At 46.6% G+C, this 918-nt stretch overlaps 1 protein-coding gene across 1 annotated transcript; it reads left to right on the forward strand.

The window, feature by feature from the left end:
* Window positions 1–9: 9 nt before the first annotated feature.
* LOC126910104 (uncharacterized) lies at window positions 10–915 on the forward strand (the record flags this gene model as incomplete). Its single annotated transcript, XM_050692494.1, has 1 exon — window positions 10–915. A coding segment is annotated over exon 1 (804 nt), but the record flags the coding sequence as incomplete, so codon positions are not given.
* Between the last annotated feature and the right edge of the window lie 3 nt (window positions 916–918).

Consider the following 918-nt stretch of genomic DNA (forward strand, 5'->3'; position numbering starts at 1 on the left):
ATAGCTGAAAATCGAGCGGGGCAAGCATCTTGTAACTTCACGGTGCGTGTGATTCAAGGGCCATCCGAAAAGGTCGCAGGCTCTTATTCGCCAGCGGCTCCAGTTCCTTTAATGATGGTAGCCGTGTTAGCCGGTGGTGTATTTTGTTTTGTCATCGTAGCAGTAGTATGTATAATTAGCTGTCGGTTTATGTGTTCGAGCCGAAAAACCACTAGAAGTGGTAAATCCAATTCATCTGCTGGAGCTAGTGGTTCTCAAGAAACGAAATCGACCTCGGACATAAGACAATCCGATTCCATCAATTTAACCGTTTCTTCGGTAGCTGATGGCAAATTGTCATCTACCGAAGACATAAGTGTATATGAATATGAAGCAAACAATTTACCAGCTCCTACTTACGAGGTACAAGAAGTTCTTCACGTAGCCGGTTACGACGTTTATCAACCATCGGCCTCTCCGAACTGTAATACTTTAGAAGCCAATCCAGATCTTATAAGCGACGCGTCCACGGTAGTGAAAGACAATGGCAATCACCATCGCGAAACAACTGGAGAAGTCTATAAACTAGCGTTAACTCAACCGTCCACGGTTTGCCACACAGATTATTGGTCACCGAATAATGTGTACCCCATGATGACCACAGTCAGCGAAGGGTACGACTTTCAGCAGCTTTCACCGAGTAAGCTAATGACTAGTGGGCCGTATCCACCAGACTACGGCTTACCGAAGATACCTATAGCTGTCGGTGCTATGGCGTATCCACCGGACTACGGTCTACCGAAAATTTCACCTTATCCACCACCACCCGCATTATACCGAACATTACCATACCGGCGGAACGCGGCTAAGCCACAGGGCCGGTCATGCCAAGAAGCCGAATTCGTACTTGTGCAACATAGGAATCATCATCATCACAAT

This window comes from Daktulosphaira vitifoliae, unplaced genomic scaffold (genome assembly GCF_025091365.1).
Source record: "Daktulosphaira vitifoliae isolate Bord-2020 unplaced genomic scaffold, ASM2509136v1 Scaffold_4421, whole genome shotgun sequence".
NCBI classification, from domain to species: Eukaryota; Metazoa; Arthropoda; class Insecta; order Hemiptera; family Phylloxeridae; genus Daktulosphaira; species Daktulosphaira vitifoliae.